At 39.8% G+C, this 23264-nt stretch overlaps 1 protein-coding gene and 1 pseudogene across 1 annotated transcript in view; one reads left to right on the top strand and one right to left on the bottom strand.

Annotated features, from left to right (window-relative positions):
• Positions 1–23264, bottom strand: part of LOC139730657 (protein unc-79 homolog) — a 56602-nt gene that overhangs the window by 25227 nt on the left and 8111 nt on the right. Inside the window, exons 8-27 of the mRNA XM_071641517.1 lie at positions 22784–22848; positions 22067–22155; positions 21298–21367; positions 20510–20718; positions 20082–20172; positions 19350–19536; positions 19058–19089; positions 18449–18552; positions 17486–17573; positions 16471–16683; positions 15623–15958; positions 14891–15181; positions 9403–9693; positions 8458–8721; positions 7325–7342; positions 5656–5821; positions 2472–2596; positions 1748–1896; positions 992–1149; positions 238–419 (exon numbers count right to left, since the gene is read on the bottom strand). Coding sequence (XP_071497618.1) covers positions 238–419; positions 992–1149; positions 1748–1896; positions 2472–2596; positions 5656–5821; positions 7325–7342; positions 8458–8721; positions 9403–9693; positions 14891–15181; positions 15623–15958; positions 16471–16683; positions 17486–17573; positions 18449–18552; positions 19058–19089; positions 19350–19536; positions 20082–20172; positions 20510–20718; positions 21298–21367; positions 22067–22155; positions 22784–22848 — 3128 coding nt within the window. The remainder of the gene's footprint in view (positions 1–237; positions 420–991; positions 1150–1747; positions 1897–2471; positions 2597–5655; positions 5822–7324; positions 7343–8457; positions 8722–9402; positions 9694–14890; positions 15182–15622; positions 15959–16470; positions 16684–17485; positions 17574–18448; positions 18553–19057; positions 19090–19349; positions 19537–20081; positions 20173–20509; positions 20719–21297; positions 21368–22066; positions 22156–22783; positions 22849–23264) is intronic.
• LOC139730669 (uncharacterized) lies at positions 3093–4498 on the top strand (annotated as a pseudogene).

The raw sequence follows: 23264 nt of genomic DNA on the forward strand, positions 1-23264 counted from the left end.
CAGTGTTTATTGCACTGGTTTCTCTTATACTGTAATACAATGAACTGAAGTATTACAGACGTCAAGGAGTTGCAAAGGATGTCTTCAAGCACCTCTCAGGTTGCAATTAGATATTAGACTGTCCAACGAGCCAATCCCTAAACAAAACTTTCAACCATTCAGGATGAATTCCCTACTGACAGCCTATCATCAGGGAGGAGGTCTCTACCGTTCCTGCCAAAGGGCCAAAGCTCTCACCTTGACGACTTTCCTCGGGATGCTCTCCAGCATGAGGATGCTCCTGGCTGAGACAGCAGGGCAGATGTCTTCTGTAGACGACACCAGGATGCTGAAGGCATGGGCCAGGGAGCCCATAATCACGGAGTTGTTGCCAAGGGATTTCTTCTCTACACAGCGCAGTAGCACAGTCACCCGTTCAACTAGGGGATGAGAGGGGGGAAAGCACAAATATTGCTGACCAGCATATCAGTTATACTCTGTATCACAAATGGAGGCATTCTAAATTGCTCTTTTACATTAGAAACCTTTATGAAAACAATAAATGCTTTACCTTCACATCACATTACAGCTTAAATGGCACCCTCTACAGGACTTGGGTCCGAGACTCACAACGCTTGCTGTAGCTTGGAATGCCGATAGATTATTGAGAGAACTATCCCATACCATCAGTGACAATTGAAGGTTCTTCTATAGTCAGATATGCTATACTCTCTGATCATCACTTTCCTTCACGCTATCAAAACCCTGCCCCTTACACAACCTCCATTTTGACTCCTCAGGAGAGACCTTCCTCAGATCCAAATCAAGGAAATTGATTGGTAACTACCACATCTCTCATATGGCAACAGTTAATCACTTGCGAGATTATTTGTGGTTCATATGCTCACACAGCACGGCTGCAATTATATCATGACTGCTTGTATCTAGGCAGTCAAACAGAGCCTAGGATTGTAAGATCTGCTAGCTCCTCCAACGATGACATGATTCTCACCTGATCTAAAACGTGTCTGCCAGCTCTCACTCTCCACCTCATTGTCCACCAGTCTCCACATGACGTCTGCCCCACAGGGGAGGGCGAAGCAGTGCAGGATGAGGGGGACCAGAATCTCCACCACATGAGACAACTCTCCCTCCAGGAGGTTCCAGAAACTAGAAGGGAAGGGAGAATAAGTCATTATCGAGATGAGTGAGCATGATAAACACAAAACAGTGAATAACAGTTAACCTTACTGTCCATGACATGGATAAGAATAAGCAAAATGAATTCAAGTCCCAAAAAAAAAAATATTTTAAAAAATGTGGCAAATCTTGAGCATTGAAACATGGCATTTTGATGTCTCTCAAACTTTAGCATTATTTGTTGTATTTTCACTTCTGCTTTTTCCATTTGCAAGGTACAGACATGTAAAACACAAAGATGACAGTTACATCAAATATACAGGCCATTTAGAATTGCGGTGGGTACTCAATTACGCAGAGTGTGAAGGAATATGAGTCATGGAATTTACTAAACATATTCATAAACATTCATAAAATTTCATACTGTACTCAAAAGGGAATTACAAACGTATACTTCAATCATACAGCCAATAACACTTCAAACATACAAGCAATTTCATTTCCTACATTGTTGAAATTACAAATCAATGAATTGCTGTGATGGGACATAAATCATACGTGTTATCTCTTTAAAAAAAAAAAGAGTGAGAACAATGAAAGGAAAAGAGTAAGTAGAAATGATACAAACCTTGGAATAAGCAGGTTCTCTTGAGCAAAGACCAGGAAGCCTACATGATCTTTGGCTGCTTGTCTCAAGCATTCAGCATTGAGACACAGCACTTTCACACAGTTGAGCATGTTGAGCAGCACATTGGGGTCTGGGTGCTTTGGTACTTCCTGAATACATAGGTGCAACATATGGACCAAAATTAAAATCAAAAGTTTCCTCGACAGTCAATGATTCACTTTCTACGGTAAAATGTTTGTCAACAACTATATAAGAGTAACTTAATCATTATTACCAACATCCTCTTTTAATAGCTAGTGCCACAGACCATAAAATACTATAATTTCTTGTCACTGTTTCTTTGCTGACACTATTTATCATCACTAAACTGAATGCTGACTAACACCAAATTTAAAGTCATACCATACAAGGTAACAGCACCTACAGTGTAAGGGTAATGAGAAGCTTACTCCAAAGGGATAGAATTACGAAATAATTAACTCTTCATTCTAATATCGACTTCATAGTTTGAATCATCTATCATGATAATTTTGCTGTCAAGTTTCCTGAACATTATGAAAAAAAATAACCAGATGATATACATATGTTGTCTCCCTGTCAAATTTCATGAGTTTTTTCTTTGGAACGTCTGTTGTAGTTACGCGTGTGAAGCAAACAGTGTCCAGCAAAGAGTGTTTTTGCCCTTTGGCTCCATATTACCCTGTGGCCCTGAGTATATACACACCTGGAGCAGCATGTAGAGTAACTGCAAGGATTTGGGCAGCTCCTCCAACTTGATGGTGAAGTCTCCATGGCCGGTGTGCCAGGTGGATTTGTCCTGGTCCCTCTTACCACCTTTGCTTTTGTCTCCTGGGGGAGGAAGAACATCCATAGAGTTAGGCAACAAAAGTCAGCTGCTCCTTTCTTTTATATAGATACAGGTATTGACGATCTGTTACACAGTACTGTACAACCAGAAACTTTAGCTACATGAAACATTTGAGAATTGAAGATGATGGCCTCTTTCACGGCATTAAACTTTCGTGGATTGCCGGCCATGAAATATATGAGTACATAAAATAGCATACATACTTATGTTACAGGCCGGCAGTGCATGACAAAAGTTATAGTGCACGTAAAATATAACGATTGACAACGATAACCCACTATCGATTTGATATCGGTTTTTGCTCCCTCATTTCAATCATCAAGTACTGAATCCCGCACCTTATCGACGCGATTGCACCACAATCACGATACCTTTTTTCGATACTATCGTTATTATCGAAGTTTGATCCATCGCCGCCAGCAACTCATGTAGTACTGTATAGTGGGGGACTCGACTAGTTCGGCGGTAGATTTAAACATGAGAGCTGAAAACAACAGGTTCGCTACTCTAACAGAGACTGATCTAAGCGACATCTTGGACAATAAGGACGCAAAGAACACAAAAGATGTCATAAAATACGTGCTTCGAATTTTGGAATTGTACTGCTCGGAAAAAGGAATCAGCTTGACGGATGTTGAAAGCAAGTCAGCCCAAGACTTGAGCCGCTTTCTGCGTACATTTTACGTGGAGGTGCTTAGGGGAAATGGGGAACTATACGCTAAGCGCTCTCTGATCACACTTCGTTATGGTCTTCAGCGACACTTTCAACAAACGCTTGACGTAAACATTTGTAGCGATGGTGACTTCAAAGGTGAAAATGATATGTTTAAAGCTGTGCTAAACAAAGTGAAAGAGGCTGGGAAAGGATCCGTACAGCATAAGGACCCTATCACCGACAAAGATATGTCAAAAATCAAATCTTCACCTGCCATCTCACCTACGACACCAAGGGGTCTCCAGAATAAGGTTTTCTTAGATCTAATGTTGCATTTCTGCAACAGGGGAAGAGAAAATCTCCGCAACATGAACAAGGGAGATTTTGCTGTCACAACTGACTCTTCGAATCAAAGGTATGTGTATCTGGCTAGAGACATGAAAACCAAGAATCACTGTGGGGAAGGGCTTGATGACGAACAAAGTCAACAAGGTCGTATGTATGAGACCCATAAGGATGACTGCCCCGTTGAATCTTTCGTGAAATATGTCTCACACCTACATCCACACTGTGATGCATTGTGGCAACGACCAAAAGCAACCACAAGGCCTGGCCATCCATGGTACGACAATTCTCCCGTAGGTGTGAATACTCTTCCGAACAAAATGTCGTCGATTACTGCTGAAGCGCATTGCGGATAGTTCTAAAGTGTATACCAACCACTGCCTTCGGGCAACTTCAATTCACAAACTCGATAATGCTGGATTCGAAGCACGCCATATAATGGCAATCTCCGGGAACAAATCTGAAACAAGCATAAAGCATTATTCTCGAGTTGAGGAAGAGCAAAAGCAACGATTGAGTTTGACCATTTCTCGGGTCCAGTCGAAGCCTACAACGCCTGCCACAAGCATGTGCTTGAATCCGGTTGCGCCTAGACCTGGTCCTACTCCTACTACTACTAACGTTAGCTCTGTCGCTCGCAGATCTAGGCCTACATCTAGTCCTAACGTTACGGCTGGGCTCGCGTCACCCCACACTTCTCCTATCAACATCAGTTCCAACATAAGTACTCACCAGCAACTTCATTTTCATGGATGCAAAGTCAAAATTTATTATCAGAAGTAAACGAACAAACTCAATGACGATGTGATGGGCATGGTCTCATGTTATAGGCCTAGAACTATGCCCTTATGGAATTTCACGTTTGGATCTTGTGTTCGGTGTTCCAGAGCGTTAATTACGTGTTAACTGTTGACTGTTAAGAGTTTCTACTGTTACTTCCGGATTTTGTCTACACAGCTTGAAAGAAACTGGTATTGGTAAGTGATCTGGACTTCCCTATTTCTACCTATTTTTATAATTCACCTGGGTATGTATGCTATTTTATATAACATATAGTGCATGAGTTCTTCTTGCACTATAACAATACAAGCACCTCCAAATTCTGAATTTGTCGGTGCTTATATATTGTTATAGTGCATTCAGCCTCATGCACTATATATATATAATATACTACATGTAATAGACTGTTAGACAAAAACTTCGGCATGCATTTTACTTTCATGCATCATGGCTCTTCGCGAAATTTGCAAAAGTTTCATTCGTGCGCAAATTTCTGGTTTTAAAGTTTGTAGCTCTACTTGTCACATTTAGCTTGGTCATGGCTTTACTACATTTATGTTGGGAAAACAAGAGATGATCAAGTGAGTCAGACTGTCTTGTCCATCAGTATGCCATAAGACAGCCAATCAACACTACTGGTGTAACTCATGTCGGGATCGGCCTTTTGTTGTCTTTTCTGTCAGGGATGAAAGAGATACATCAAGTGGTGGACAACACAGAATTACAGATTACCTGCCACCTCCCACTCTCCTCATTTTTCTTAAGGATACGAAAGTCATGTTGTGTTGAGACTACCATTGCTATTGTGCAGATCCCACTATCAAAGCATACTGGCATCAACATTCATATCACGTTTTGCAATTCTAGTATGGGCCATATTTTGACACATATGACACATACAGGCATATGAATGAGTGGCATCTCAATTAAAACGCTATGGAGATCAGGCAAGGGTTTTGATGACAATTATAATGCTTCCTAACAGGATATAAACTAGCACTGAATAAATGACAGTCCCCAAATATAATATGCATCTGAAATACATGTGCACGAACATAGAGTCTCTAATGGAATGAAGAAGAGAAGACGAATCAGCATGAAACACAAAGGTAGAAAGAGAAGTGTTGGTTGAAGTTTCAGTTACCAAAGACATGGATATAGTGCCCCTCTCAGAGCATGAAGACATGTTTTATCTTCTCTATTAAGTTCTTTTTTTTTCTAACTTTTCACAGGTGCTGTTGGGAGGCAGGAAGAGTTTACCTTTCTGAGGTTTGAGGCCACCTTGTCCTGGCTTCTTGGCAGCCCTCTCCTTCTCTGCCTTCAGGTTTGATACGGGTGAGAAAGTCTGGACGGTTTCAGCCTTGAGCACCTCAGTGCGGACCTCTGTAGCAGCAAGCAAGCCCTGGGCTGTGGAGTCGGCCTTGTTCTACGTGGGGGGCGGATTACAAAGCATCACCTCTCAGAATGCATCCAGCCCTAAGTCACTACTTGGGTCAATGCTGGCAATTTAAAGTTGTTACAACTTGACAGCAGACATAAAATGGTTGTCTTTAGATCTATTAAGACAAACCATTATTGCATAAGTACACTAGTAAAGCTCTTGGAAGAAAGTAGACTTTAATAAATAGATTAAAGACATTCATCATATATTTATCAATTTAAATGATAGCTGTCAAAAACTATGCATGCATCACTACTGCCTTTGCCAAGTCACCCACTAAACAGCCCACGATACCTGTACTTTGATGAATTATATCTCAGCATATTCCTGCATTAGGGCACAGGGCACTGAAACTGACCAATTAACTCCTGTTTGTGAGATATATTGCATCTCCAATTATCCTTGAAAAGACAAGGACTTGTGTGCTACTTCACATTGGTGTCACTTCTATTAACAGCTGTAAGGCCTCTTAGTCCACTTTCATGCCAGTACAAATGAAAAGTAGCACAAGGATACAGGTAATATCAGTTTCATTAGATATACTGGGTCACATTCATAGTTTGTGTTATCAAAGTACACTGTATCAATGTCCCTATCACTGACCAATCGGTAAGGTGAACATTTGGGTGAAGTGTTTCATGGAGAAATGAACTAACAAACATGTGAGTACATTGATTGGCAGAATTCAATCATTCTGGCAATAAGGTCACATTTCAATACATATAAGTTCCTCTTTTGATGTCAGTCACAAGATACAGCATGTTCATCATCTTTTTTGTTCGTAGATTTTCAAACTGAACTAACAACCAGCATGGCAAATCAATGATAGTTTGCGGAATGAGACAACTTTGTGGGCAGCTCTGCACCACTCCATTGCGGACTCTACGAACACTATGAACACACATTCCCTTAAAAACATAAATACAGTCACAGGGTTAGTTAATCAGTTAGTTTTAATAATTAGTCAGCTACACTGTCCCATCATAATCTATGGTCAAATAAGTCTTCTAATGGAAGATTACACGGTGGTTCAATACATTCTACAAGTACATCGCCTTTTCAACAGTTGGTTGACTGCAATAGCCAATGAGTAATTGCTCTGTGTTTTCACATTTAATGTCATACCAACAAGAACAATTTTCTGGCCACAGAGGGCTAACAAGCATATATGCATTCAAAAACTGTCTTCAAAGTAGTGCTTTGCATCAAATGTAACCAACAGTTATTTCTTCTTAAAAACAAGCATTTCATGGACAAATAAAACAAACAAGAACCATCCACAACACCAAGACAGGCACAATAGGAACGACAGGAAGGAAATAATAAATGCCTGTTGTGGTCACTTGTTATTTTCGTTGTTAGTGCATTTGCTCGTTCTGGCAACTAGTAGCAGCATGGGAATGCAAGTAGCAACTAAATTGTGGCATAGGTGGGGTCATAGGTCAACGAGACAAACTCTGATTGGACAGTTCCACCACTGATATTTACCTCAGGGACAGTGAGTCCCTGTGATTTCCAACCAACAGAAGAGAACAATGGAAAGAGTTTTCAAGAGTTGAAAATGAGAAATGAAAACTGAAAACTTAAACAGACGACAAAACAACAAGATTAAGCACTGGTGCGAGATGGCAAATTGTGAAATGTAAACTGGTAAAGGAAACCAAAGAAATGTTTTTGTTTCAAGTGCGAGATAATATCTTGAATGAAACAGAACAGCCACATTCAACTGGCATTTTATGTGAAGGAAATATACATGGTAAAAGTATATGAGCACTCGTGGGGATGTGAAAAGACTTGGTATACTGAGACAGAGAGAGATTTAAAAAAAAGTCAAATCGTGTGAAGAAGAATGAAATGCGAGAGTCAAAATTCTAATGCAGAAAATCCTTAAATCTGAGCAGTGCAGTAAAGTTTCAGAAAACAAGAAAACAGAGAAACAACACAGTATTTAAAAGATGGAAAGACCATCAACAATCAACAGGCTAGAATAAAACTGATCAGCTTTTTTAGTCAAATAAAATCATCCAGCTTCAAAAACAAAAATGAAAATGAATTATCATAAAGTAGGTAGACACAAAGGATTCCATAATTGATTTAATCAACAACTCAGAATATTGCTCAAGCCAGCTTTAAGGAATTATAATCACTTAGTCTCTACGTGTATTTGTGCAGAAAAGGTTCACTCAATACAGCACGAACAATTCCAAACCAGTGCACACATCAACATTTTATTTTAAAAATGGTTTTAAAGTTTGAAATCAACTAAAATCAGATGTTTGTGAGAAGAAAAGTCAAAGACATAAGGGCCAAAGGGATCATAAGTAAACATTCAACCAACTTAATCAATCGGGGCACATTTGATACCCAAGTGTGCCCAAAGCTTGATGGTCAAAGTCACATTGAAAGACTCACAATATACCACAAGTTTTGTTCTTCTTTTTTATTTTATTTTTTTTTTGGGGGGAGGAGAAAATGGGTTTACATTACACCCCATACTCATAATGTTAATGTGTCATATGACTTCATGAACAAATCTAAAAAATACCCAATGTTTCCTCTTCCCTCTATTCCTCTTCATTCCAACTCTTATCATTCATTCTTCCTTATCTTTGTAGGTTTACCTTGGTCAGCTTCTTGTGCTTGCTCATCCCGCGGTCCATAATGCCGCGGTTCTTCTTTCCCTTAACATCATTGGTCTTACAGATGGTGAGTGCCTCCTCCAGACAGCGCTCAAACTGGTACTCCGAGACGTCCGGCATGTCGCACACCTTGGTCTCGCCCCCCGGGGCAATGCGCTCCAGCAGCTTGAGAGAGAGCTGGAACCAGAGTGCCCACAGCTCACACAGGGTGCAAGAGGTCATCTTGCAGCCGTTGGTGCCCATTGCCTGGGGACAAAGGAGTGGACACACAGAACTTGGAATCATGTGTGTTTATCATTTTCACTGTTACTGTTGTTATACAGGCTTGTGAAAAGATAGTATCACAGAAACATGACACAAAGAGTCAATGGAGGAAAAGCAAGCTACTTTAGATATGAAATGAAGGGCTTGTACGTCGAGGGGAGTTGGACTTGTCCATTTAGTGGAAAGATCAAAGAAAGTAAGGCAATGACATACAAATTGTATGTAATCACACGCACAATAACTGCCAAACATTCCCTACATTTTCTTGGCCACAAAAGGAATTTTTGGTAAAGAAAAGTGAAAGAGTCCATCTGGATGAAGAAAATCAAGCTCACACTCAATAGGGATTCCGGATGCTATCTATCACTAATCTTCGGTCCAATGATCAAGAAACAAGCAGGCAGTGCTAGTGAAACGGGGTAATCCAGTTGGCCTGAAGAAGTCCTTAGGAGTGAACGAAAGCTAGCAAGCAAACTACTAAAGGTTGGTAGAAGCCTGAATCTCCTATTGTATTCCCTATAGTCTCTAGCACAAAATATACAGGCACAATTACACATGAATATAGAGGTATCAATACATAATGTTGACTGACTTCTTTGCATATGTTTTTTCACATAAAGTCAATTGGATTTAACACATTTGTTTGAACGTTGACCAGCATACCTCATAATTTGCTGTGCACTTGTGTCCGATAGACCTCTTCCGCAGAGAGCTGTTTTCATTTTTCTTGTGTGCAGCTGCTGCCCCTCGTCCACCAACCTTGGCCTCACCAGGCTCTCCTGGCCCCTTGGGTGTGGCCTGCTTGTCCTCCTTACTCTCCTCCTCCTTGGAGGTGGGCTCCACCATGTTCTCCGTCACCCAGGGCGTATGCAGCATCTGGGTCAGGAGGGCCACAAAGTCCTTGGACTGGCTGTGTTCCAGTCCCTGGTGGAACGGCAGGTACTGCAGGTCACTCTGAACACAGGGATGAATGGGTGTAAAGTATGGTTTCATTTGAGAAGTTATACAATGTTTACTAAAATTCCCCAAAGTTCTCTCAAGTTCAATTGAGTATTTAAAATTGAAAGTAAAACAATTAGCTGTCTGTCTATACTTAATACTGAAATGTGTAAGTAGTTGGTTTTCAAACAGTATGCCCAATTAAATACTTCTGAGCTTGTTTATCCATGAGTAAGTTCATCAACATATTCCTCCATTCTCTCTAAACTAGAGACTGATTAGGAGACTATATCTAATCTCCTTTTTTCCCAAACAAACAGCTCTCCAGCCTGTGGTTACAAACTGCATTTAACTTTTCTCCTATAATGCACATTTTACACATGCACAAAATATTCAAGTTACTTTTATCATCAATAGCATGCTCTGCAATATCAAGAAACAAATCAAAGGTTACAGCGGGTTGCTCAGATTTCTGAGGATGTGCAAAGCTTTCATGCAAGTTTGGCATGCATACCAACAACGTTGAGGGGAAGCTTGACAGAAACAAGACACAACTGGTGTGGGAGAGAAGAGCTCTACAAGACCACAGATAGACACTTGATCAGTGTGTCCAGGCATGCTTGCTGTAAAAAAGAAGGAAAAAAACAAGAGACCCGCGGGTCTAGCGCTCACCTGAGTATCGCAAGTTCACCTTTCACGCAGTCACTAATCTAAATTATTCACAGCTCTACCAAAATTTGACGAGGCATTCTCAAGTGGAAGATGAAAATGTACAATAAGGGCCCAATTTTTTCAAGATTCCTTAATTTGGGGGAATTGGGGCCCCCTGGGGCCCTCTGGGTGGGGCATGGTGCCCAGTTTGATAAATTGAGATCCTGACCACCTAGGGATGCTACCTGCCAAGTTTGACAAAAATCCATCATGAGGTTTTCAGGAAGAAGATGAAAATGTACAATTCAGGCCCCCATTTGGACCCTTCCAACCACCCCCCCCCCCTACCCCCAAGAGGGGCACCCCTGGATCTCCTATGAACAAACTTGAAACTACAGTCATTAATGTACTCACTCATAGTATTATCTCAGCTCTATAACTTCTGATTCTAGAGAAGATTTTTAAAGATTCCTTCATTTGGGGGGTTTGTGCCCCCTGGGGGCCCCCTGGGCGGGGCATGGTGCCTATTTTAACAAATTGAGATCCTAACCCCCTAGGGATGCTACCTGCCAAGTTTGGTGAAAATGGGTCATGGGGTTCTCAAGAAGAAGATAAAAATGTACAATTTAGGCCCCATTAGGACCCCTCCTCACCCCCCCCCCCCCCCCCCCCCCCCCCCCGGGTCCCAAGGGGGGGCACCCCTGATTCTGCCATGAACAAACTTGAAACTACAGTCATCAATGTGCTAACTCATAGTATTAACCTAGCTCTATCACTTCTGGTTCTAGAGAAGACGATTTTTGCGGATTCCTTAATTTTGGGGGGTTTGGGCCCCCTGGGGGCCCCCTGGGTGGGTCATGGTGCCCATTTTAACAAATGGAGTTCCTAACCCCCTAGGGATGCTACCTGCCAAGTTTGGTGAAAATGGGTCATGGAGTTCTCAAGAAGAAGATGAAAATGTACAATTTAGGCCCCATTAGAACCCTCCCCCACCCCCCTCCCCTGGGTCCCAAGGGGGCACCCCTGATTCTGCCATGAACAAACTTGAAACTACAGTCATCAATGTACTAAGTCATAGTATTAACTTAGCTCTATCACTTCTGGTTCTAGAGAAGAAGATTTTTACAGATTCCTTAATTTTGGGGGGTTTGGGCCCCCCTGGGGGCCCCCTGGGTGGGACATGGTGCCCATTTTAACAAATTGAGTTCCTAACCCCCTAGGGATGCTACCTGCCAAGTTTGATGAAAATCAGTCATGGGGTTTTCAAGAAGAAGATGAAAATGTAAAAAGTTTACGCACGACGGACGACGGACGACGGACGACGGACGACGGACGACGGACGACGGACGACGGACGCCGGACGAAGGGCGATCGCAATAGCTCACTTGAGCCTTTGGCTCAGGTGAGCTAAAAACATACATCACAGACTGATCCATTGTCTAATCTTATTTTCATACTTTTGTGCATGCATGACATCAAAAAAAGAAAGAAAAGAAATTGAGTCAACATATCACAACAAAACAGAGGATAACATATCAAAGACAGCCAATCCCTTTTGCATGCAAATTTTTGAAAAATTGGTGAGAACACTTAGGTATTGAAGAAAACACTATTTGGAAACCTCCTGTAAATTTTGAACTCAAGAGGGTCTTTTTTTGTTTAGTTAAATTGACCGTTATGATTTTAATAATTTTTGCGAACTTCGCAAAAATTACAAATCTAAATACTAGTCTAGTTTTACAGACCTGTGTGATGCACTTAGTTGTACATGTAGATCATGTAAGTGGTGTGTTATTATTTGCCATTGATAACAAAGTAAGAGAAGCTAGTGAATTCTTCTTTTCTGACAGCTTTAACATGCATATCTGTTGTTCGAAGTATAAGTATCATATTACAACCACAGGAGGATTAATGTATGCAGCAGTGCCTAGTACACAGAATATGTTACAGTGAGCGTTTGATGCATTATTTGAATTTTAACGGCTAACAACCTTCAAATATCACAGAAATGTTATAGATTTACAATAATCTTGTCATTCTGGTGGAATATATCATGTTCTGTGCTATTTGGGAAGGAATGCAAAAAGGAAGGGCCATCTTTAAAGGTTCTTTGAAATACAAATGCATGTTGATTTGTGGTGATTTATGATACCCACAACATCACTTTTGCGGTGAATTAAATATCTAGAAAGATTCCATATATCTTTTAATTAATTTTCCTTCTATTTTTCTCCAGATTACTTGGATACGCCCACACACACACAAAAAAAAAAAAAAAAAAATCCTTTCAAACCAATATTCCTGCTGTGACCTCATCTGTGATCATTGCTTTGTACTGATATGTTTAACAAAAGACATTGGAATGCACCTTCCCCTCGACTCAGCATAACTTGCATGTTTCTGTGATATTAACAGAAGACATGGCGAGGGAACATGCAAGTTATGCTGAGTGCAGTAAAACGTCTGACTATAAATTCTTCACATTTTGACAGTCATAACCAGGGTAATCCTTCATACTCAACAGGTATGCATGAAATTCCAGCTGCAATGTCAACACAAGCCATCAACCATTAAAGGGACATTCCAGACGATTTTCATAATTTCACATCATGTAGTACATAAATGGACAACTCCATGTATAGATTTGTGGAATTTATTGTGGTTCTTGAGCAGAGAAACAATACTTTGAAAAACCTTAAACAAATTACACTGAACAAGGATGATGACATAGGAGGTTCACATATTTCAGAAATGTAGCAGTGTAATTCCATTACAATACCGGTTGCTTGCGAGTTCATCTGTGTATAATCTATGCATGCCTTCTTCTTGTGTTCTACTTCCTTGAGCCCCAACTCATGCATTCTTATGGTGACTCTGCCATGTCATCATCCTTGTTCATTGCAATTTGTTCTAAATTTTGAAAATATTCTTATTCTTCATCCTAATTATCACAAATTCTGAAACTCTGTCCTCAGTATAACTAAATTATAGTTGTTCCAATGTAAAAATCTGACAATCATCCGGAGGTCTCCTTTAACTTTGGCATTGAACACTGCCATTCCTCACTTGACTTGATTGTGAAGTGCAATAAAATTTGATTTTTCTGATGTGCAATGAAGGACTTTAAGCACTCTACTCATTCTACTAATGGTATATGGCTCCAACTTTGATTTTTCTGTCAAGTCATATATGCAGAGACTCCAACCCCAAGCACCTTCTGATCTGAAGATTCTCCCGCCTGAAACCCCTTGCAAATGGGAGACTCCAACTTGATGTGCGCAAAGCGCGAAGTTTCTTGCTGCCAGGGTCCAATTCTAGGGTTCTAGATGTTAACTTGTTCTATCTAAGGCTTATTTTTCAACATACGATGACACTAAGTAAAAAAATCATTTCAAGCGGGAGAACAGGAGATTTTGCAAAAATGGGCTTTCGGCGGGAGATCTCCCGTTGAAAGCGGGAGAGTTGGAGTCTCTGTATATGCAGGGAGGAAGGATTGAAATGATTGCGGTATGGGAAAGGTCTGTGACGAGGATATTTTTTGAAGAGGAGAGCATACTAGGATGGATTAAAAAACAAGATTCTAAGAATCGTGACACTTACATGAGAAATTGAGAGAAAAGTATACATCAACCATGCTGTGATGAGGGCTCTCTATGGCAAAAATTATCTAAACATTTTGCTGGCCCATGTGCACCGGAAAAAAATAATTGATGTGATGTCATCTTTTGACCAGTGCCAAGGATATACATCCATGTAGAATCAAAGCACACACTTTTCACATCAAATACATCATGCAACAATAACTATTTCATAACAATAACTATACACTACAAGATCATATAAATCAGACTGAAATTCAGGTGAAAATGCCAGAAATATCACAAACATTTCCTCTGTTGGAAGAAACAATTAACAAGGAGCCTGAAAAAGGTTTTTCAATGGTTTGAATGCACACTCTGATCACTCGATCTTGAACCAATTGTCAGGATAATTTAGGCTCATTCCTATCATAGCTAGAACTCACTACACAAAACATCTCCTGAGCATACAAAATCTCAATACTCTTTGAAGTGGCTCTTTCTGCAATGTGTCTATCAAATTATTCTATTCATGATCAAAGTCTTTTTGCTTTCATCTTAATATATATTGGGGTTTGGGGTTTTTTTCTCCACTTGACAATTTTGTCAATGCTCTCTTGTCTGGTGCACATTTACAGGCGTATATGAAGTGTTTCACAGTCAAACCCTGTGACATCAGTGTCTCTCAGTCAACGATTACTGTATATGCCATATATTTAGCAATGTAATTTTTGATGAACCGGGACATCCCAGCAATTCTACAAGTGGTTATATTCGCGATTGGGTATATATGTCACATTCATGACGGGATCTGAGTAAATATTTTTGTGTGTTTTAAAATTTGCGTATAGCACCTGACTTGCAAAATTTGCAAACATAAAAACCACGTGAAATATAATATGTGAATATATATATATATATATATATATATATATATGATATATATATATATATATACATATATATAGTACTTGTGAACTGACCTGGAGAATAAGAAGATCCAGCATGAGCACAAAGCAGCGGAGCACCTCCTCCTCAGTCTGTTCCATCTTAGCCTTCTCATCCTTGTCTGGACTCAGGGGGGAGGGGTCGATGGTCACGTGAGGGGGCTCGGCGGGCAGCGTGCCCCCAACCCCATTGGGCAGCTCCAGGGGCAGGGTTTTGGGTGTGGCCAGGCTACTAGGCTTCAGTGGTTCTATCTTCTTGGGTGCTTCGCTCGGCTTGGGCAGATCAGACGGCTTGGAGGTCTCACCTGGTTTAAAGCTCTCTGTGATCTGTGGAAAAAAATGAATGTTCTTCCTAATCAGGCACTGAAATTGTTATATATAACTGGTGTTTATGAAAAAGAGATGCATATCTTTGATTCTTTACTAGAAGTTTAACATTACATGGTAAGCATCATACCTTTAAAAATGAAGATGTATGGCCAATCTATGCTCCATACACCTTTAGATTTATGCATTGCATTTGAGGAAAATTGAACATGCCATTCTCTGATCAAAAAACAAACAAACATAAGTTGTCAACTTTCTCATATCAAACATAAAGAATTCTAATGTAAAAACAAACAAAACAAATTAAATATACATATGTCAGAAAAACTTGAATAAACATATGAGAGGAAATGATTGAAGAAATTATCAAAAACCACCATGACAATTTCATTCTAAAAAGACAAATTTGTGAACAGAGAGAAAGACAACACTATGTAATACCTTGACCATTCCATCTCCCTTATTTAGAGTGAGAGGTGCTGCTGGCATCAAGGTGTCTGATGAGAACTTGATGACCTGCGCTGGACGCTGAACCTCCTCTTCCTCCTTGGGCTTGGTGTCACCATCCTTGCCAGCAATCCCCACCACTGTGGGCATGGAGGAAGAGTGGGTGACGATGTTGATGGTTGCCGTGGCCGCACTGTCTGGCGAGAGGGTCTGCTTGGTGGTGAACACAGCCACCTTTGCCTTCTGGATGTCGATGATGGAGGACAGCCCCTCGTTGAACATGGAGAGCAGGAGTTTGATGGGGATGACGATGTCCATCTCAGATAGAATCTGATAATGTCACAAAGAAGATGGTACAGGGAACTTTACGGCCTGACAGAACTGAAACAATCAGGGCAATTGTCAAAAAGTAAAACCACCAGCACACTCACTAACTTAAAAATTTTGAAGGCACAAAGATAACAATGTACTTGCTCAATGTAAAAATATAGAATTTGTGTCCCAAACTTTTCAAAGTTTGTACATAAATTCATAATTGGTCAGACAAAAAAAAAAAAAAAAATGACCTCTGACAGCTACCTTGAATGCACTTTCTAGAAGTATGCTATAGACATAGCAGCCTAACTGTATCCTTGTCCCCCTACCTGATTAAAGTCAGAGGGCCCCTTGAATTCTCATTTTGATGGAAAATCATTAAGACGGACTGACAGAATGAACACATACAATGTACACATGCACAAAAACAGAAAACAACACAAACGAACAAACAAAACAACAAACCAGACAAAAACCGACACCAAAATGACTCCAGTGAGAGTGTGGATGGAAACCTAAGATGGTACCTGGAGCCAAAGGAGGGCCTTCTCCTGGTCCTTAGCTTGGGAGGATTTGAACTTGATGGCAATGAAGTGGAACATCTTGTCAGAGGAGAAGGGGAGCGGGCACATGTCAATGTCGAAGAGCTTGCAGAGGATGTCTTGGAGTTGATTCAGGTCCTCCTCCTGGATCTCCTGACAGATGGACTCCATCCAGGCTGGCATGATGTGGTCCCAAACCTAAAACATGACAAGGAGGAGGGTCAGATACAACTATGCAACTTCCCCTTGGCTGTGTAAACATTCAAACAAATAAAGAAAGAAAATGCTGAAGATGATGGTGATGGTTGTGATGGTTGTGATGGTGGTGATGGTGGTGATGGTGGTGATGGTGGTGATGGTGGTGATGGTGGTGATGGTGGTGATGGTGGTGATGGTGGTGATGGTGGTGATGGTGGTGATGGTGGTGATGATGGTGATGGTGGTGATGATGGTGATGGTGATTTGAACGATAGATTAATACCAGCAGATGGAGCATCTTGTCTCCACACATCATACTACACATGCAAAAGAGTTCGCAATACTGTGCTGTTAAATTTAGACAGTGTATATGTCAGACACCCTCTGTAATTTCATGACATATTCAATTTACTTTCACATTGAATCTTAACAGTGTGTCTGTAATTTCATGACATATTCAATTTACTTTCACATTGAATCTTAACAGTATATAGGAATTCATATTCTACTTGTGGCGTGTCAAATCTGTAATAGAATTCCTAGATATTTAGTCATGGAAAGTTTCCACTTGAGGCATCACTAATCATCTTGCTCTTGGCCATTGATCATCAGAGTAATATATAATACATATCAACCACAGCACTTTCTACATTTCTAGCATACATACTCCTCCATCACAGAAAAACGGAAACCAGTGTGTAAAGGGGAAAAAGGATAAAGAAGTATTTCTATTCCACTTAACATCTTCACCACAAGTGACTACAGCTTCATAATGTGCACACGTAACACAGTCAGTACTTACTTCAAAGGTTATAGTGTTGTATGGCGTCAGAGCAAAGACCTTCTTCAGTCCATCTTGAAGTTCAGTAATGCGACTGCACAGTGTATCCCTGCATCATAGAAACCATGCACGTAATTTGATGAATGATTGTAATACCTCAACAGCTTCATGTATGTTCAAAGAAAGAATGCTTTTTGTCTGGAAAATTCAAACAAAAACTTTAAAATGCACAAGAGATGTTTCTAAGAAATCTGACACTGCACTGCAACGTCTGATAGCCCGAGTTGTACATGTTGTTTAGATTGTTTAATAAGGAACAACTTCAGAAAGGCCAAATGATACCTCTATTCTCAAAGTCAACACCTCACAACAAATACTGCAGATACTATGAAATGCATTAACAGTGACATAATTCACCATTCCCTAGAGAGTTACATAAATCCCTACTGAGAACCCATGAACAAATGTGAAGAGTTCTATGGCATGTCACATAAGAAGTAGAATAATACACATCAACCAACTCTTATAATCATCATATGATATCCATGTTTGGTTGTTTTTTTGTTTTGTTTTGTTTTTCCCACTAGGGATGTTAGGGATTATCCTAAACTCATAAAATAATTATTGCTTATATTTTCACGCAGTTGTCACAAATGTACCAAGTCTTACAATGCTCATTCTGCAGGGTGATGAGCTTCTACAGTACATTTCACACTCTATATTACTGTAAAACATGATATATTCGCGGCATGAAAATTTCGCGAAATGGAGCCGACAGCCTTTCTCGCAGTATGAAATTTTCGCGACTTGCAACTGGCATCCAATGCAGAGTGTGTAGGCAAGAACTTTCGCGTGCATTTTAATTTTGCGAATCAAAATGTTGCCGCTCACGACATTCGCGAAATTAAAATGCACGCGAACATTCCTTGTTTTACAGTATAAAACTCTTTCCTATCAGTCGGAATTTTTGTCATACTGACTTACCAGTGTCCTCCAACTTTCCCATAATCAGCTGGAGTGGGCATGAGGCAGGAGACAAACACCCCAAAGTTTGTGTTGAGAAGCTTCAAAAGCCAGTTGGTGACATACTGCAATACAAATATTTAGCAGAACAGGGTCATCAAAATTGACAATCTATTATCTTACAGGGGATGTCACAGGCTCTTCAGGTGTGGAGAAAATAATCACTAATGGAAGGAAAGTTTAAATCACTATGCTAAGAAATTCAAAGTAAATACACACAAACAGTAAAAAAAAAAGATACTCCTTATATAATCAAACTGTTTATCACTACATCAAGTTCTTTCAAGGAAATTTGAAACAAGCAGAAGAAACAAAACAAAATGCTCCTCTGTAAAAATGAGAGATATTTTTCTTTGTATATTTTCATCTTTCATGCAGCAATGATTCAACTCTGCGAGTATATTTCTTTTTATACAATCAAAATAAAATAATAATTTTTCAAAAACAATATCTAGAGATAGAAGAGAGAATTTCTGATAAGCAAAATACACATCCAACTGGCAATGAAGACCAGCTTGTATGGCTTCATGACACTGCTTCTAACTGAAAAACATAACTGCAAACACTTACCTCCTTCTTCAGGCCTTCCAAGGCGATGCTCTCTGCACGAAGAAACAGGAAAAAGCAGACAATGAAGGTAATTCTGTGATATATTACAAATTGTAGACTCATGTTAGAGTTGGATTATTTTTCACCTATCCTCCTAATTTTACAATGTTCTTGTGATGAACAGTGCAGTGCGCCACATGATTTACTCTAGTACTGCCAAGATGCACACAACCTAACCAATCTATTCTCTTTAAGATGTGACATACAAGCCAGTAGAATGTGTCAATCATATGTGTGAAAAGTTGTTTCTCACCTTGAGTGAGGGTGGCAGTAAAGCCGTACCACTGGAACAACATGCTCAGCAGTCTCCCAACAATCTCGTTGGGAGTTCGGTCGTTTGGAGTGCACTTTTCAATAAGCAGCCAGAGCCCATATCGACTCAGCAGCCGTGAATCCTCCTCCGTGGAGTCTAGCTCAGACATGTCATTCTCTCGTGGTGCCTGTCATCAACAGTAAAAGGACAATGACATGTAGATAAGGACGAAGGCAAGGAACATGTTGAATTGTTGACTCCCCACTATAATTTTTTAGCATAATGTCAGATAACTAGTACTACCTTAAGCCAAAGGAATCTGAATAAAAACATAGAGGTAGAGGGGCAAACAAGCCCTAAAAGCACTTCACCAAGTACTACCTTACTAGTTTAGCTTTCATTATCATTACTTGGGTTGCATTATTCTAGTTTTAAAGTAGGTGGGTAGTTGTTTTCCATTCAAACCTATACATAAATCAAAGCCACTGCACAGCCTGGGTTAACTGGTACTTGTAAAGACACACATTTCAAAGAAATTGTTCAGTTGCAAAGGACAGACTGCATGGGCAATATTTAAAAAGAATCACACTGACACAAGGAGTTGACAGGAACTAGGCAACAAATATCCTTCACAAATTCAATCTATGTTTCTCATCTATGAGCAAAATGATGGTCAAACAACTTCAGAACTCTTTTAGCTGTTCATCACCGTGGTCAACAGCGAATCAATACCTGTGAGAATTCATCTGCTGATTCTGGTTCATCAACTTCTGCCGCAGCCATGAGAGGGTCTTTCTCCACCACATGGGCCTCTTTCAGCAAGCTGTAGGTGAAGAGAAATTATGTTAAATACCACAGGCAAATTGATTCGTCTCATACACATATCAGTTTGGGTTGAAGTAATGGTTAAAATTTACATACTAAAGAAAAAAATTGGTTTATTGTCACAAGAGTAAATAACTTTTAACACCACTACATGAAAATGACAGAGTATCGAAATCATGAAGTATATCATGACATCCAATATTATATTCTTGCATTCAAATTTAATTGCAAATAGATCATGCAAAACTACAGGTTTTCTTAACAAAAAATGAGGAAAAAGCTCCTGCAAATTTGATGTAAATTGTTCATGCTTTCTATTCTGGACCAATACAAACCTTATGATGGCCTCAACCAGCACAATCTGGGTCTCCTTGTCACATGACCAAGGGTCAGTGGGGAATTCTTGGACCACATGGTCACTGTCTCTGGGATGCATGGCATGGTGGCAGCAGAGGCAGTAGCGCACCGGCTTGTTGCCATGCTGGCCGGTGCACTCCGATGCAAAGCAGGTGTACAGTGCAGTCTTGTCAGAGGCAGCACAGTTCTACCAAGTGACAAGAGCAATAAATGAGGCACAGTTCATTCCTTATCTGATGGACAAATTAGCATTATCTGACTCACTACAGGAATATAGACAATTATGCCTACCACAATTTACAACAGAAAAATTGAGTATTTGTGCTGAATCTGTAGTGCATCAATTATGACTTATCAAACAAGTGCACATTTTTAGGTCTGGAAGGATGATGATGATCAACCAAGATGATTATAGGCCATATGCATCATGTAGTGTTTACCACGGGACATGAGAAAGGCATCTTATTGATCAATCTGCAACATGATTTAAATAATCTCTGTTGTTCACTTTCATGTTGTTTACAAGCAACCTTTCACTTTTGATTGCAAAGCCTAGTAGATTTTTTGGGGTCTACATTTTGTTTAATATTATTCATTGATTAAGTTATCTTTCTTTTTTTTATATATGCAATCATTTGTCTGGGAGTCCTGGTAAGTCTACAAGATGATGAAACATTAACATTTGTTTTCCCTAAATTCAATGTCCTATCAACATGCTTATGACTAAAAGTGTAAGCTCAATAAGTCTTTAGTTTTAGATTTTTACCTTGTTCTCGCAAGTTTTGGACACATTTTCCAGCGGTGTAAGAACATTCTGAAGTGGTTTTGTGAGTTCCCTGCACAAGGAAGAAACATTTTACACATTTTTCTGATAATGCTTGAGATTTTGAAAGTTTACTGAAGATCACTAAAGATAAAACAGTTTGTAATCATCATTCACATGAAACTGCAGGCTCTGTTTAAACTGACTTTGATAGAGTACAGTGGGGGCCACCGCCATGGGGGGGGGGGGGGGCATGATGTCCATTTGTACATTTTATCACACTAGCGATAATACCTGCTAAGTTGTAGTAAATCTAACCATGCCTTTTACAAAAGATCAAAATGTGAAACTGTCCCAAATTTTGGTCCTAGCACCTAGAGGGCCACCCCTGGACCTGCCATTAACAAACTTGAAAGTACACTCACTGATGTATCAGCTCGGAGCATTTCTGGTTTTATGGAATACTTTTTTCATTATATATAGATTTCCAAATTTGGTAGCTCTGGGGTCCACAGGCCAAACTGGTTCCCAATCCCACAAGGCCTTGAGGGGGACACCCTTGGATCCACCATGAGCAACTATAAACAACAGTACTAGATGTTCTTACTCACAGCATTAACTTAATAGCTCTATAACTTCTGGTTCAAGAAGGGAAGATTTTGAAAGATTTCTCAAGTTTGTGGCCTTGGGCACTCTGATGGGGAATCCAGTAATACATACAAGGAAAACTGACGTAAATACACAAAGAGTTAGCAGATACACAGTTCCTCACCTGCTCACATACTCGCTGCACACTGAACACAGGTACAGGGGAGGAGGATGCTTGCTGTGCTGCCCAGCAATAGATGGATCCATGCACATCTAAAAGAATTTTTAAAAAAATATCTATTTCTGTGTGTGTACATTATATATATGAACACACACATAAAATTACATTCCTGTTCCTATAATCATTGCTTCAAATGTTTCCTTATCTTTCAGCCCACTTATTCAACATCTTATTTTGATGACTATATCCTATTTGTGTGGAAAATTATCAACAATTGCTCTGTGCTGTGTTATGCTGCATTATCATGTTTCAGTGCAAGTGATTCACTTGTTCTGCATATTCAATATTTGATGTGTAAACCTAATCTGCATTTTTCTTTTCTGGTTGCAACTTTTGATACAGCCTTGGAAATGTCTTAAATCAAATTTTCACTGAATTACACCATGGTTATCATAACTAATTCCGGAATCACTAGATCATCATTATCACTATCATCAGCATCATTACAATTAACATCATGACATTATAGACAAGATTTATGCTGTCATTATGAAGTACACTTGTATAAGCTGCCTGATTGTCTTTCCATTGTGATTACTAGGCAAGATTTGAATATAACCATGTAAGGACATGACCTGAAGATGTGACCAAATGTGTCATTTGCCACTGTGATGTGATACCACTGTAAGGCACTGTGATGATCCCTCTACTTAAATATACCTTGACTGCTGCGTTGTTGACTGGAGTCAGGCAGTTTGACCTTTGACATAGAATGGGTTTCCAACCTATGAGACGGTTCAAATGAAAGGATAGTGCAATAAAAAACCTAGAGTGACATTTTACCTCGTCACAGAAAGCGCTGCCAACCAACACGATGCCATCCAAATGCTGAGAAACAACTCACAACTAACAGGATGAATATCATATTTCACATTGTAGCATCCCTACATTCTGATCAGGAATGCAATGACAGATTTACAACAGACACATGTAACTATATAAGTTCATGGTAGTACCATAAGGACAAGGATGCAGCATTACACACTAGGTCTGGCTCAGAAACTCTAGCTAGCAAGTATTAAAGTAAATTTGTGTACTTCAATCTACACTCAGCAAAAAAAGAAAGTAAACACTTTTTCAAGTTTATCTTTCTCATAGACTATCTGGCTAAAAATGGTGCTTTATATACCATGTTAAAGGT

This window comes from Diadema antillarum, unplaced genomic scaffold (assembly GCF_040938485.1).
Source record: "Diadema antillarum isolate AM-2024a unplaced genomic scaffold, OU_Dant_1.0 seq00000326_RagTag, whole genome shotgun sequence".
NCBI lineage: Eukaryota > Metazoa > Echinodermata > Echinoidea > Diadematoida > Diadematidae > Diadema > Diadema antillarum.